The 12,680-nt window shown below is 43.3% G+C and overlaps 1 protein-coding gene across 1 annotated transcript in view; it reads left to right on the plus strand.

The window, feature by feature from the left end:
- LOC122574321 (diacylglycerol O-acyltransferase 1) overlaps positions 1-12,680 on the plus strand; it is an 88,223-nt gene that overhangs the window by 10,839 nt on the left and 64,704 nt on the right. The window contains exons 2-3 of the mRNA XM_043741766.1: positions 1,131-1,259; positions 8,500-8,594. Coding sequence (XP_043597701.1) covers positions 1,131-1,259; positions 8,500-8,594 — 224 coding nt within the window. The remainder of the gene's footprint in view (positions 1-1,130; positions 1,260-8,499; positions 8,595-12,680) is intronic.

Here is a 12,680-nt window from a genome sequence, read left to right on the forward strand (position 1 = left end):
CTCCGATCGAGTTGCTCGTAGGATCTTCCCTTGTAAATACTTAAGACTCGTGGCTTCCTGCGATGGCGGCTTAGAAGCCATTGTAGTTTCAACCTTAATCATGTCCTAATGTAAAAACCAGTTAGAACTTGGTAGACGGACAGTAAGAAGATCGAAGTTTAAACACTGAATAGCAGTCTATTTTTTGATGGCAGAGAAAAATTCGCGAATGATTTCTATCTAAGGCATAGGTTAGAGTAGACTTATGTATTCCACTTTTAACCAACGCCGTGAACTCTTCGTGCTTTGTTTCGTCTCCCTAAATTCTCACACTCAGGCAAGCACGTCTTATCCGGAGGAAGAACAAGTGTCTCCCTGAACGCTTTATGCTTCGAGACAAAACGCTTTTGAAAAGTTTACATGATGGTCCTTGTCAGCCCTTGTCGCGCTCGCAGTCACGAAGGGATGATACCAGTAGTCCGTGGAAGCCGATTACTCAGGTTCACCCTGTGTATTATCTGCGTGAGAGATACCTAAGGCGATGACGGGCTTTTGTATTTGCCACTCATCACGATGTTGTATGTGCCATTGAAATTCCATGAGATGGAGAACTGGTGTATTGTTAACATTGTCCACTTAATAGCCATAGAAGTTCCATGTCGTAGGTGAGAAGGAATCTCGAATGTGCTGAACATTTCTTCCATATTATACAGCGTACATACGGTAGCGATATTCCTTCGAAGATGCAGAAATAGAACTGTCTTTAATACGCTTGTCTGACATGGCCTGTTCGTTTCTACCAGCGTTCGTTTCAGGTGGTATGGATCACGAATCGTATATATTTTCCGAGAGGAAAGGATGAAGGGAGAAAAAAAAGGGAGATGGAGTAACCGAGTGGATAGGAAGGATAGAAGGAAATAGGAGAAGCTTGAGCAAATGTTTTCAATACGTTGCATAAATCGTGTACCTCTTCGTAAATTGAAATGGAAATACATATAACTGTACGGGTATGGAAGCGGCTTTATTGTTCCATTCTTATTCTAGTGATGTATCTATGATGCCTCTCCTTCTTTATAACGCGGACCAGAGCAGTATGATATCGATTTGAAATGAGAATTTCTTTTAACTTGGACCGTTCTTTTTCCTTACAGATGTCATCGTCCCAGAGACAGTCTGTTCTCCTGGAGCTCAGGCTTCGGCAACTTCACGGGATTCGTCAACTGGGGCTTCCTGTTGTTGGGCATCGGCGGAATCCGATTGCTCCTCGAAAATTTCATAAAGTGAGTGTATACCGAGAATCTCGATAAAACCACTAGCTTATCAAATGTATCGTGGACGACACGTGATCGGATTCCTTGAGAATTTTAGACTTCATACTACACCGGACGCAGTACTGCCCTGTAATATCATAGAGGCAGTAATTTATAGGATTTACGATGGGTAAAAAGAGCAAGAAGAATGCGGAAGATTCTCGAAAATCTCGACGTTCAATTATTTGTAGCAATTTACGTGGCGCGTAGTCGCGAGCGTAATTTATCAAAGAAACCAGTGTCATTTCGTGACACTGATGTCTTTATCCGCTGCAAAGATACCCGAAGCTTGAGCGTTCGATATGTCCCCGGGGTATTTTTTCGAATGTACGTGCGAGATGGATTATCGAAGCGTAGACCTCTCGATCACACCACTGGTCAAGGGATGGGGCGTGAAAAACACGAAGGAAAGCCCCTAAATGCGAAAGGTTTCGCTCGAGCCTCGAATAATACCATAAAGGGGGAAATATCCCTGGGAACGACAACTTCATCAAGCTGTCACGGAGACCAGGGAAAGAGACAAGGACGAAAAATAAATTACGAAAGAAAAAATATCAAATTAAATTTTAATTAAACAGCATGGCAGCTTTGAACGACGGATAAATTTTAGTTAATCAGCGAACTGATGAACTGATACGTTGGAAGGATTTCCCCAAGCTTTTTTTTTCACCTGAAATTCGTCCGGTATGATAGAAACAAAAAAGGGATCAATCAAGTCAATAGTGAAAAATGAGATTTCCCTTGTCATTCGGACACAATGTAGAATTTCTGGCTGGATCTATTGATGTCATTCTTGTCGAAAATCAAAGTCATTGTGGCAGTCTAACCTATTTCGATAACTACATCATTATCGATGGTACGGATAAAACCTTTGCGCCGTTATAAAGATTATTACCAGAGATACACGTATGGGCGCATTAATTAATACGCGAAAAGGCGAATATAATTCAGCCAGGCTAATATGTCAATAACATTGCCAATAAATGCATTTCTATATTTCCCAGAATCTATGTATTTACGAGCTGGTTGAATCTCAATTGAATTATGGGATCGATTTTCGCGAAACTCGCTATATCTGGATGCATCTTGCGAAATGTAGATATTTGCCGCAAGGACAGAGTGGGAGCTGTCTAAAAATTAATTAATTTATGAACGACGCAAGGAGATTCTTTCGTTGTCGGGTTGATTAAAATTAACAGCGTGTCGCGAGTCTGATCTCGAACGAAAGATTTCGTCGCGCGAGAGACACAACCTACCTCCCCCTGCTCCTCCTTTACCAATTTTCTGGCCGTTGAATGGAGAAGGGCGAAGTACAAGCCCGGCCCATGAATAATTTCAACGAGATTTTTATCGCCGTTGTAAACTCTCGGCCTCGGGTCCGCTAGCTCCTGGGAGCGCGTAACAGAAATTTATCACGCTCGTTAAGCGCAGAAAAACTTTCGAAAGAAACTTTCGCGACGTAATTGCTCGGGCTAGTCTCGAAGCGTTTTCTAAAACAAACGCTGCTGCAGGTCACTTGAAGACTTTCCGAACAAACACAGGAAATGATTCCACGCGTGACTAGCAGCGACAATTCTTCTCGAGACAGTCGACACGATTTAGCAAATTATTCTCCGATCGTAGAATTTCTAGGAAGTTTAGATCTGCTTTGATACTGTTGCCTTATTTCTTGAATCACCAACAGCGTTTTTCTAGACACTTTCGATGTCTTTTTAAAGGGAGGTATCGATTACAAAGGGTGTGGGTGTGAAGATCCTTATAACGGACACATTCAATATTGCGTTTGAACGTGTAGCGACGTAAAAAAAGGATGTAATTGAGCTAGAAAGTTGTTGCGTGATCTTCCACGAATTACCATCTATCTAGAAGTCTGAGCAACTTTTTCAAGGAAGACTGACTTGCCTAGGAAGTGTTGAAATAGTTTGAAGTAGTTTATTCGACTCGATATGCTAGCCTTCTGGCCAGCCTTCTATATCGTGATAGGCTCAAGACAAGATATTTTTCTTATTTACTTCCACAAAAAAAAAACATTAAAGAATATCAAATAATAGTTGTTATCGTTAGTACGAACCTGTGTCGTAGACTATTTCAAATACATTTCAACCGATAGATACATTCGCCTATATTCGATGAATTTTCCGTGCCTCCTTAAATTCCACTTGTTCCATGATAATTGAATTCGTAAGAAATCTGTTGAAGCCTGGAACGGATACAAGAAAAAGCGTTCGTTTGTCGAGTCACTAGAATAGGGCGAAGCAAGCAACGCGATTTCACGGCGATCGAGATTAATCGACGCGGAGAAACGTGGGTGGAGGTGGATGGAGCTTGAAAGAGACACGACAGTAAGAAAGTGGGAGGACGTTTCTCTGCGAAGTGAAAAAAGTAGGAAGAAAACTCAATTAATCGAGACTCTCGGCGAAGGACTCCGGTTCTATCGATAAAAGTCCGTGGAAAGGCACGGAGATAGAAAGACAGAGGTATCGAAGTTTCTATCCCTCCCCTTGTCTTTTCTCGTAGCGGCGTCCGAGAAACTTTTTGAAAGGTCCACGATCTGCTCATAATTTATGCACTTAAACTAGAACTGTACGAAGCTTCGTGCGATTCTTAATGGGTCGAGTTTACGAGGACGCGATTCGTGAAACCGTGAAGATGGAATCAAACGGCGAAATAAGACGAACGTCCTTCTGTGTTTAACATTCCTCGCGGAAATTCATGGATTCACGAAAGATCAAAGCAGATACGAAATAAAAACCGCGGAACTTGTTATAAAATTATCCGAAGGGAAGAATAAACGAGCGAAAGCTCTTCTTCTCTGTTTGTCGAATAACGAACGCGCACTATTTCCCTGTGATTTTTTATATCTCCGTCGTATCAGTTAAAAGTACTGCGTGAAATCGAGAAAGAGCGAACGCAAAGAGCAAAAATACATTGATGTGTCGGCCGATAACAAATACCCTTGAACAACAACCGTGAAAGCGTATAGAGTCGCGATAAAGTTTCAGCCATTATTTTTTGAAGCTTGGCGAGTTTCATATTCGTAGGAACGATTACAATGTCCGGCTTTGGAAATTTTCGACGATTCGATATCGGGTTCGTCGTGGAGAGACAGTCGGATTCATCGTGTCACGCTCACATCTCCGTCGTTCTATTTTGCCCGCGATTTTCGCAAGGATTCACGTCATACCGAGAAATAAAACTCGCCCACCGTTCATCCGGATTACTCGAGCTATAGTCGGAGAATCCTCGGAACTGTACCGTTGCCCGGTATTACCGAGCGCGAAAAAATGGCATTAGTCGTTTCCGGCATCGCGATAGCTTCCGTTTCGCACTGTTTCCGTATCGTTCGGCTATCTTCGTTCTCAATTTCTGTATATCGATATTCCAGCGCCATAAATCAATCATCGGAGCCTAGAGATTCCACAACTGTATCCTTTGGGAACGGAGGTCGCGGCGCTGCCGTCACGAGATTTATTTCCAAGTAGCTTAGAACGACATTCTCACTAGGAAGGCTCAAAGTGCGTTATCCTGCAGAAATAAGTTTACTTTAGAGTTTGGCCTAAAGTGTCCGTAGCTTTAGGTCTGTTTTAAGAGGATTTATTCAGGTTTATGGACACGCTTATGTGTTGGCGTGTGTCCATGTGAATGTGTATATACGAATAAGTACGCGTTTAAGTGAAAGTTGAGTACGCGTTGTATGACGGAGAGTTCCTGCAAACTAACTTGAAAAATGAACACTTACGCGCTGTAAAGATTGCGGTTCTGCATCCTCGTGCTTGTCCCTGTGTTTTGTGTCGAATTTAATTACAATAGAACCGTCGTTTTATTTAATTATATCAATCTCTACGCGCGTTTCAAATAATTGTGAACGCAATTTCGTTGACAAGTCGATCGCTACTCGTCGGCGTGCTTTTGAATCTAATTGAGGATACTACCGTTGGATGTTTACGCCGAGTTGCATGCACATTTCGCCAGCACTTTAATCCGATTAACGACCCACGGAAAGTGATTTAATCTGACAGATTGCACGGTAAACCTTTGTACTCGTAATCGGATCGCGCCAATTACACTATGAACTTGAAATTCCATTAGATGATCATGCGCTGCCGGACAAAATCCAGGTCACCGGATTACACCCCTAAACGAGGTTTTAAATCGTATCAATGATGGCACGGCCGACCATACAGGTCACTGATCTTTCTAGCTAGTGGCCTCTCTAGAGAGACAGCCAAGGCTTTTTTTACATGTCGTTCCATTACACCGGAATGCACACCGGAGTCTCGACTGTTTCGATAGGAGAGAAAAATATTGCTTGCCCCGGTTTATATAGGGACGCGAACGTGTTGGTTAATGTGTGTCAATGCGCCTCTGCTCATTTATAGCTCGATCGCGTAAACTATCAAATCACCGAGCCGTGTCGTGGCAGGCGACCACTCTCTTTAGACCAACGATAAAAGGTAACAACGTAAACGTGCTCACAGGCTGCCGGTGTAAGATAAACCACATCCTCATCCCTGACCTCATTTATTAATATTTAACGCGAACCATTCGCGGTCGCGTTTTTACACCAAAACGTTTCATATTGACGTCGTAACTATTTCAATCTAAACTTCTCCAGCCATCATCCTCTTTCTCTTCTACCTTTCCTCCTACCTACCTCTGTCTAGCTCGACACGAGTGTACGACTCTTTTCTCGATCACTTTCTTTATCCATCTCCGTTCTTCTTCTGGATCGACGTGGAATTGGGGATTTTATCGTGACGCTGTATTAACGAACTTCGAGGAGCAAAGAACGGGCGCGGATTTAACGGGTGCGCCCAGATCAGAACGGCTATTCTCGTTCGGCAAAAGAAATTTAATATCGTTCCTACTCACGCCTTAGATCGATGAATTTCGATGGTTCTGATATCTCCTCGAGTTCACGTTGTTTCGGTTACTTTATCAGGCTTATCTGGAGTAAACAACCACCGATCATCGTATTTTTGATAAATCCAATAAACTTTTAAGCCGGAAACGTACACTTCCACGCCTCTAAAGCCGAGACAGTCGATTGCAATTTTTGTACGTACTGTCAGTTTTACGCTTGTGTTGTAACGACGAGGGATGGACGCGAGCGGCGATGGCTAGCCTTTATCAGATAGGAGATAGAGCTATCGTTCAACGATTTTCTCATAAATTTGTATTAGTTTTGATTGCCAGAGTTATCGATTGTTTTTTATCGAGCATGACTTGCCCAATAAAAATGGCATATTTATATATAGAGCGAGCTTATTTTTGTCTGACTATGTTCCTTTTCGTGTCTTTTGCGTATATTGATGATATTGATATGATATATAATTGAGACGCAACGCAACGAGAATAGTAGTGTGATGCAAATTACATTTTCCTGTAACAACAAACACTCTTATTAGAAGCTAGTCCTACTCTCCAGGTAAAGAATATGCTTGAAGAAATTGATAGGTAATTTAGAAACCGTGGTGAATGAAGACTGATGAAAATGAGAGTTATCGTAACGCTCTTTTAACCGTACCCTTTTCATAGCACGTGAATGTATCCCTAATGACAACCTTCGTGTTTTATCGTAACTATCTTCCATAGCATGAAAGCGGATATTTTTGTTATAACTTGCGGCAAGTTTATTTCACAATTTCCGCAAACCAGTCTCCAATAAAGCATCGGAGATTAACGTTTGAATAATTCATACAATTTTCATACGGCTCCATATCGTGTCAAAAAAGCGGCGGGAAAATATTACGATTGAAATCAAGATATTTATATTACATGTTGTCCACTGGTTTCGAAAAACAAAATACCTCGTTTCCATGTCGCGTCATCCTTTCTCTCGCAGCATCGGTAAAGCGCTTTTCGATGTCTCGTTGCCTTCACGGCTTTGTATGTTTCATTCACATCGCCGATAGGAATTAACTCGTATTACCACGGTCAATCCTAGATAGACGGTGACGTGTATCGATTTTTTTCGCGGTCCAGCAAAGTGTTTAACAATTCAATCGGTGAAACTGCACAAAGATACACGCGGCATTCTATCCGACCAGTGATTTACCGGATGGTAATATAAGAGGATTGATGTTCCCTTTCGAATCACTTTCGGCTCGCCACCGTACATGGAGTACGCACAGTAGCTATCAATTATAAACGTTTGATTTTCCCAGCTCGCTCTTCAATTATAGTTGCCTGCGTCAACGTGACTGATTGCGTTTGTGCTGACAAAAAGCGGCGTGACGGAGGGGTGTGGAAAAGGAGTGGTTGTGGACGTACATGGAGAAAAAAAGAACGAAATAGGCCAGCGATCGCGTCCCAATAAATATCGTGGCCCCATGTCGAACCGCGCCCACTTCAAATACTTTAATTACTTCACCTATAAGCCTCGTTCATCATCGTTAGCCGACGCGTTCGACCTGAAGCCATTAGTGTCGGTTAACCTTTCGGCTCTATTTTTTTTTTTTTTTTTCTCCTTCGCTAGCCGACCACGAATGTAGTTCGTTTGTCTTCCATGATCGCCGGCGGTCGTGTGCAACAAACGTTTCTGATGGCTCGGATTGATACGATGGCGCACGATAAATCTCGTCGATATAGAGCTATAAAAATTGGTCACGGGGCGGAGCTCGATGTACTGTGAACTGGCGAGTCGTTTTTCCTTCGGATGAAAGTATGTTTAATAGACAGTGGAACAACGATTTACAGGATTTACACGGGTCGAGAGAGGAATCAGCTAGTTTTTCCATAATCGAATCTCGCTGACGTCGATTTATTTATCCGCGAGATTGCTACACGACAAGGGATGGAATAGGGTTGGAATAGAGAGGAAGAGGATCGTTTTCCATTTCTGCTCCCTCCGTGTCCATCGCCCTCTTTTAAATTTTAGAAGCGAGCGCAGGGCGTCGTTTATTATTTGCCCGAAGAACAAAGGGATCAAGGGGCCCTGACTTTTTATTTCGCTTATTCCTCGCTCTTCCCTTTTTCGTGTCTCGAATCTTCTTTCTTCAAGGACCCGTGAGGAGCATCGCACCGAAAACGGACGTTAATAACGACGCCTTTGCCCCTCGACCCGTATCGCGATGTAGACACTCGCGTCACGTGACTTCGTAGATAAAACTACAAGGGTGACAGGGGGATGATAATAACGAACAGTGCGTTCCTTCACTTTTCTTCTTCCCGAAGTGTTTACATACTTTTTTCTTTTGTCCTACCGTAGGTATGGGCTCAGAGTGGATCCGTGGGAATGGTTCCTGTTCTTCAGCGGCAAATACGAAGGTGGCGAAGAGCATCCGTCGATTCTACTCATCATTTGTAAGTCGATCGATGATGTCTAACGGTGAAATTCTTGAAACTGAAAATTACGAAGCACGCGAGATGCTTGTACCTTTATAGATAAAGATCAAACGGGAAATATTAGACTGCGTATTATATGCAATTATCAGACACGCAAAAATTGCAATGTACGCGCTCAGGGAAATTCCTCGTATTTCTGCCGTCATATTTTACTCGACTTTTCTCGAAAGCGCGAAAATAGAAACGTATTACGTAAAAGTGAGACGATGTAAAAAGATAATATGTGTCGGGAACGCGAGCAAAAACTGCTAATTTAAATGTAAAAGTAATTAGCGTGTGACTCGTCCGTGCGGATCTACGTTGGATATGCGGCTTGAGAAGATAACAAAAATAACTGTTGTATAAGAATTTTGACCGAAACGCGTACGTAGAATTGAAACGATACCATATTTATTGTAAGTAAAAAGGATTCTGAACAATTTCGACTGGGATTACGGCTTTACATTCCGTTTTTCAAAAATCAAACTCGTACCAAGATCAAATTTAAACTAGAATCAAAAGTTTAAAGCAAACTTCAAAGTTCAAACCAAACTGAATCGATGTAACAATTAGTAAACAATTGATCTCGTACGATAATATGTCTCCCAGGAACTCGCACGATTGCCTAACAAATTTCAAAGATCTGCTCGACTATAATTCTCAAAAGCATGTTTCAACGCGTCCCGCGTTTGTCGTAACGCGTCAGTCGAAAGCCAAGGTGGCCACGAGGGTCTGCTTCGTAGACAAACTGGCCATCCGAGGCAGTGATCCTGGCTGAATTCAAATTTATCACTCAAAGGACGACCCTTTATATCGTCGTTTAAAGCTTGACTTAAAAGGCACGAAATTTAGCGCGGTAAAGTGGCGGTACGCGTAAATTTCGATGCTCTACCAAGCCCGCTTTTGGAATTGCCAACCGCTGCCTGTGCATTGTCCTTTTACTACCGTGCGATGCAGTCGGTTATCCACGTTTTCAACTGGAACCACGACATTCGCTCCCAGTGCGAGTACATGGAGTCGTGAATGTTTGGTTTCTACCTTTGGTTGAGCTGTGGAGAGTCCGGCTAACCCGACTGAATTTACGCGCGAAGAGGCGAATTTTCACGACGTACGACGTTAAGAACACGCGAGGAACATTTTTTGTAAGATACCGACATATTTCTCTTCTGACGTAACGTTCGAAAGTAATTGTTTCAAATGACGATCTGATATTTACAAAATGCTCCGAATGATTTGTTCTTAAACATTTTCACCCTTGTCCGATGTTACCCGCGGATTCAGCTTGGTAATTTATTAACAACCTGTACGTCGTCATTAATTCTCGCGTTGCACAACAGTGAAATTTGGTCAGGTGAAATTTGCACGGCGTGTCGACTCACTCGATTAACGGGTACAATGTTTCAAATATTCGGCCAGTTACAGAGTTAGCTATGCCTAGAATATCAGGGCTAACACAACAAGTAGCCAATGCAACGATGTGACCTACTAAAACCGGCCTCCTGAGTTGCATCAATTTGTCGATACTCCGCAACTCTGAAGGCTAATTATCCTCGCGATTAGGTTGCGAAATTAATTTCTCCCTGAGAAACTTTCCCTCTGTGTAACGCTTTTACAAAGAACCTCCGGCGTCTGATTTTGGAGAAGGGGACCTGGATGCTTCGGAAACACCTCGTGAATATGCGTTTAAACTCTCGTTCCGCAGCTGCGCCGGCGGGTTGTACGGCCTCGTGCAAGCCTGCAGATTACACGTACAGAGTCACAGGTACGGGGTTAGAGAGGCTGCAAGGTAACAACGGGGGAAGAGGAAGGGGAAGAGGGAAGAAGCGGAGATCCGGGGGAGGTAGCTTGCATTATTTACACATGAGGGAAGGTAATGCTCATAGGGAACTACGGTTAATAGCTCTCATATTTTAGAATTTTCGTCGTGGCAGCCCTTCTTTCCTTACTGCAGAGCCTTAACATCCTTTCTCTTCTTTTTCCTTCTTCCTCTTTTTATAGTCTGGCTCGTTCGTTGAAGCGAATACAGCCCTCCGGCGTGTTGCCTCCTCTATCCGGTGGCCGTGGGTCTCGCATAATAATTTTCACGGCTTCTGTACGGCCTGGCTGCCGAGATTGCTTTTTAAACGGCGCCCTGGCAGGACCTCCCTGAGTTCGCGCCTCGCTCTTTCGCGATTAGGGGATTAATTATTCCATGGACGTCATGAAGCGCGAATTATACCGTTTAAACGGCTGACCTCCGTGATTTATTCTCGGTTTCTACGTTGATTAGCCGTCCGACACACTTCTCCCGTCAGGTTGCTAGCTGTTTTTTCGCCGGTTTTAATTAATCTTTTCGAAGTTTGAATAATAGAGGACCAAAGAGGTTGACAGCTTTACGAGACCCGGTGAATTTTCATTGCTTAACGTGCCGTTGGCGCTTGGTTGCCGCTCGCATTCTGATATCATTTTCAACGGAATTGTTTCGTTGATCCGACAGAATGACTGCCATCTGATAGGCCGCGGGGAAATGTATTTTTCATACGCGCACGCCAAGCGTTAATTGCATACTTTACAGGGGCGCGCGCCCGCGGTGGCGACGGCGCGATGCAATTTCGCCACAGCACTCGGCCACGGGAATTGATGTCGAGAGGGTCATCGGGTTAAGGGATGCGTTATGACATTATTGTTCAAGTTTCACCGGTAATACTCGAAATCTGCTTTTCTTCGCGCCGGAGAATCCGGTCGTCAAACAATCGTACATTGTACAACACGCCCGCGTTGCTTTTCTTTTTCGGAAATTCGAAAGCATCCTGGCGTCGACAGAGAAACGAAACACAGACCTTGCATTAAGAGTATAATTGAATTGCGTGAAAAAAGCTTGAACGCGATAAAAACGTCCGCATTTGTACGTTCCTTTCTCTCGAATCCACATATTCCGGTTGAAGAAACTGCACAACTTCGACTCACCGGAATTGGAGGTGGAAGAAAAAGTGGACCAGAGGGGAAGAGAATAGACGCACTTTCAGCCCTTGCGTTTCTTTCGAGGGAAATGCTCCTCCTGGACCACCTATAGCAAGCGTCCGTTTGATGGTTCCGCAGAAGTTTTGGGACGGCAAGTTTCGAGAAACTTAAAGTTAACTGTAACTCAATGCGCACGGTTCTCAAGTGACATAACGAGTGAAGAGCAAATGCGAAAGGGTGCAACAAACAGATGGCGTTAGACTTGCTGCGATCTCGCTTTGCAGTCTTTGTAACGTTGCGCAGGACGTAACTAAATCCCCTTAACTTTGCTAGAAAAACATCCTTAAAAAATAGTCAAGAGCAGACTGCTTGAAATCAAAGTAACCGTTGCCCGTGGAAATATTAAATCTTACAAACCTCTGCCTTTTCCTTCTTATTTAAAGAAACCCGATCTTTCGAAGTAAGATTTCAGATTCGACTTGGCGAAAGGAAACTCGTACTTCTTTTACCGACAGCCTTAAATCAATCTGTCTTGAGTAAACTCCAATCAATTCCTTAAACGTTTCAAGATTCTTGCATACATTCGATCGTTCCGCCGTCCACGCTAATGGATGAAACATTATGAAGGAATGGAAGAACAGAAATCAGGGAAACTCGGAAGACCGAGCGCGATTTAAATTAAGCTGCAAGTGACGGTAACCGGAACAAGGACAAATTGATATATGAAATCAATAATTCTTCCAGTATTTGGATCCATTGGTGCATAGCTCGCCTGTATAGGAGCGACACAAATCGAGTGGCGTTATCGTGAGCAACTCGTGCGCGAAAAATCCAAGTAATTATCACCGATATCAGCCACTTGAAGCAGATTTCTGCTGCAACAGAGAGGAATTAATGGCATCGATGCACTCGCATCCTGGAATACCAGTCATTGAAATTTATTTTCGGCCGAGGATAGAGGAACAGGGATGGAAAAAATATCCCGAAGTTGAAAACCGCGAGAACGTTATTAGCTGGTGGAAAGTGGTAGCTGCAAAGCGGCTATTGAAAGAAATAATTCGGCGCTTTTTTTCCATGGCCTCGTTAACGGTCATAACCGTCGTTTCAACGATGGCCGGCCTATGA

Source organism: Bombus pyrosoma, linkage group LG13 (assembly GCF_014825855.1).
Source record: "Bombus pyrosoma isolate SC7728 linkage group LG13, ASM1482585v1, whole genome shotgun sequence".
Taxonomy (NCBI): Eukaryota; Metazoa; Arthropoda; class Insecta; order Hymenoptera; family Apidae; genus Bombus; species Bombus pyrosoma.